This window comes from Gossypium raimondii, chromosome 3 (assembly GCF_025698545.1).
Source record: "Gossypium raimondii isolate GPD5lz chromosome 3, ASM2569854v1, whole genome shotgun sequence".
NCBI lineage: Eukaryota > Viridiplantae > Streptophyta > Magnoliopsida > Malvales > Malvaceae > Gossypium > Gossypium raimondii.
The window spans coordinates 12,719,432-12,721,768 of record NC_068567.1 but is presented as its reverse complement, the minus strand read 5'-3'; the positions used below and the strand labels follow the sequence as shown (position 1 = coordinate 12,721,768).

The 2,337-nt window shown below is 34.5% G+C and overlaps 1 protein-coding gene across 1 annotated transcript; it reads right to left on the bottom strand.

The window, feature by feature from the left end:
- Positions 1 to 840: 840 nt before the first annotated feature.
- LOC105797219 (protein CURLY FLAG LEAF 1) lies at positions 841 to 1,730 on the bottom strand. The gene is made up of 2 exons (XM_012627167.2): positions 1,514 to 1,730; positions 841 to 1,394 (listed from the first exon to the last, which is right to left on the bottom strand). The coding sequence occupies exons 1-2, from the start codon at positions 1,697 to 1,699 to the stop codon at positions 984 to 986; spliced, it is 597 nt and encodes a 198-aa protein (XP_012482621.2). The 5' UTR covers positions 1,700 to 1,730; the 3' UTR covers positions 841 to 983.
- Between the last annotated feature and the right edge of the window lie 607 nt (positions 1,731 to 2,337).

Below are 2,337 nucleotides of genomic sequence, written 5' to 3'. Positions count from 1 at the left end.
AGTCTACTTTTATTATAGAAATTTTATATAGTAATGATTGAATTATTCTTTTAAATTTAAAGTTTCAAATTAATTTTGTATATAGAGAGATTTAAGCTATAAAAATCTAATCAAATCAAGAGTTTAATTATAATGATAATAGAGTTTTAGATCATCTACTTATATCGTTTTCATTTATATAAAAATTAATATAGCTGAAAGATAATTTATAATTTAATGCAAAGCTCAGCAATATAGTTGAATGTTGTTTCATATATCTTTCAGCAAATTACATTTGGAATCCATATGACATTATAATATTTATTTTTAAAAATTTTTCCGTAAGAAATTAGTAAGAGAAAGTATATAAAGAAATACCCAGAAAATTTCTCAATGTCCTCTTTTGAGAAAGAATATTACCAATGCCTAACATCGCAGTAATAAGGGTTTTATGAACCTGTAAAAGGAAAGGTAAAGAGTTCCATTTTCTCTGCCTTGGATTATCTTGGTTTTATATTCAAATCTAAACCCAATTAAAAATCCTTCTTAAAATCAAGTCAATACCTTTTAAATAAAAATATTTACTTTTCTATTCTCCAAATTAATTTTCTATTTCATTTTTAGATTTTGTAATTGTTGTTAATCTTTAAATTTATAATGTTATTTTAATTTTAAATTTATTAAGGTAATCTCCCTGCCTTTTGCTCGTATCTGTCATGACCAGAAACTGCTTTTTGATGTAACAGGAAAAAGATTGAATTAAATTATGGAGTGAGGTTGTTTAAAACACGTACAATATTGAAATTTGAGGTTTCGAGGATCCCATTTTAGGTTTACATTGAAACAGGCGAAGCTTCTGAGTTCAGAGGCTAGAAATATCTTGTACATTATATTAAGTCACCATTGAAAAATGGCAGATTTCTAAATGTAGATTTCAATGGTTTAAGAAGCTTATATGTATACATATGTTGGAGATGATGAGCTTGATGGTCCATCCCGGCTTGCTAGCACAGGAGGCTATGCCTTTGGTTGCATAGTTTTGGAGGGCCTTGGTCTGGTGGTGGGTGCCTGAATTTGCAATTAGGGCAAGCAGGTGATGATTTGATTAGCATCACCAACATATGGCACTGCCTGCACACTGTTGCTACCATCTCCACCTCTTCCTCCTTCGCCTCTTCCACCGTTAACCACGGACGCTTCTGCATTAATCCTCCCCAACTGTTGAGCTTCTTCTCAACTGAGCCGACACAGTTTTGCTTGCTCACCGCTTCCGGATTTGTTGCATTAGAAACGCATGGTAAGTTTAGCTCAAGGTCTAAACTCATGTGACCAGTGCTTGGACACTCAGGGCTTGTCCTTGGATCCTTACAAGTTCTCGTATCAGTCCTTGAATTGTAAAAGTGTATCGTCCCTGACTGAACACCCACAAAACCGAAACAATAACAAGATTGTAAGTATCATATAACCCTGTTCGTTCATTGTATGAAGTACAAAATAGCTGTCCATATATGCATGTATGTGTCTATATATATACCTGAAGATCAAGACATCTTTGCCACTCTATAGGCAATGGAGTGTCGAGGTGAAGCTCCATATCAAACCCTGGTTTTGTTCTTTCGGTTTTCGATCGCTTAATGAGAGTTTCTTCGTCACCATCTAAAGGCTCTTCCAAGTTTCTCTTCTTCCATAAATTCTCAAACTCCGACGTGGTCTTCCCCATTTCCGGAGAGAGTGAGGCTTTAAAGGAAACCATTGATAAAATGCTGAAACGTATAGATGGTTTATATAGGCAGAAGTTTGGGAGTTGAGAGGTGAGGAAGTACGGGCCATTAAATGTGGTGAGACTACGCATAGGTGAAGGTCTTGAATGCGAAGGGATCTTTAATACCATAAATAGCTCCAACTTCCACAGTTGGGTCACTGAAACAACTTTAACTCGTAAAGCTTTCAATACCCCCCTTCCCCTATGCAATTAAATTCGGCCTGTTTTTCATACCCAACATCTGTTGTTTGTGATTAAAAAAAGTTCCATTCGGATAAAGCACTTTTCAAATATGTCTCGTGAAATTTTGGTAACCAAATGATAAATTTTCAAACCGATCGAGAAAGCTCTGAAAGGAGTAGATAATTTCCTCGTGGGAACTATCTTCTTGGACCCGCAAACAGACATCTAATTCCATTCTCCGTACGACCTTGTCAATTCTCATAACATAAATATCTGTACAATCTTTGAATGTATGAGATTTTAAATTTTTTTCCTTCTTGTTTTTTAGAATGACTATTTTATAATCAGCATTGAAAGAAAGTGCAACACTGATCTTTCCTAAATCCCAACTATTTAATTCATTATTCTCAACT

Excerpts from the sequence above, each read along its gene's own strand:
- LOC105797219 (XM_012627167.2), bottom strand. The coding sequence starts at position 1,699 with ATGGGGAAGACCACGTCGGAGTTTGAGAATTTATGGAAGAAGAGAAAC. Across the intron at positions 1,395-1,513 it reads AAAGATGTCTTGATCTTCAG|TCAGGGACGATACACTTTTA; the intron begins GTATATATATAG and ends GTGGGTGTTCAG.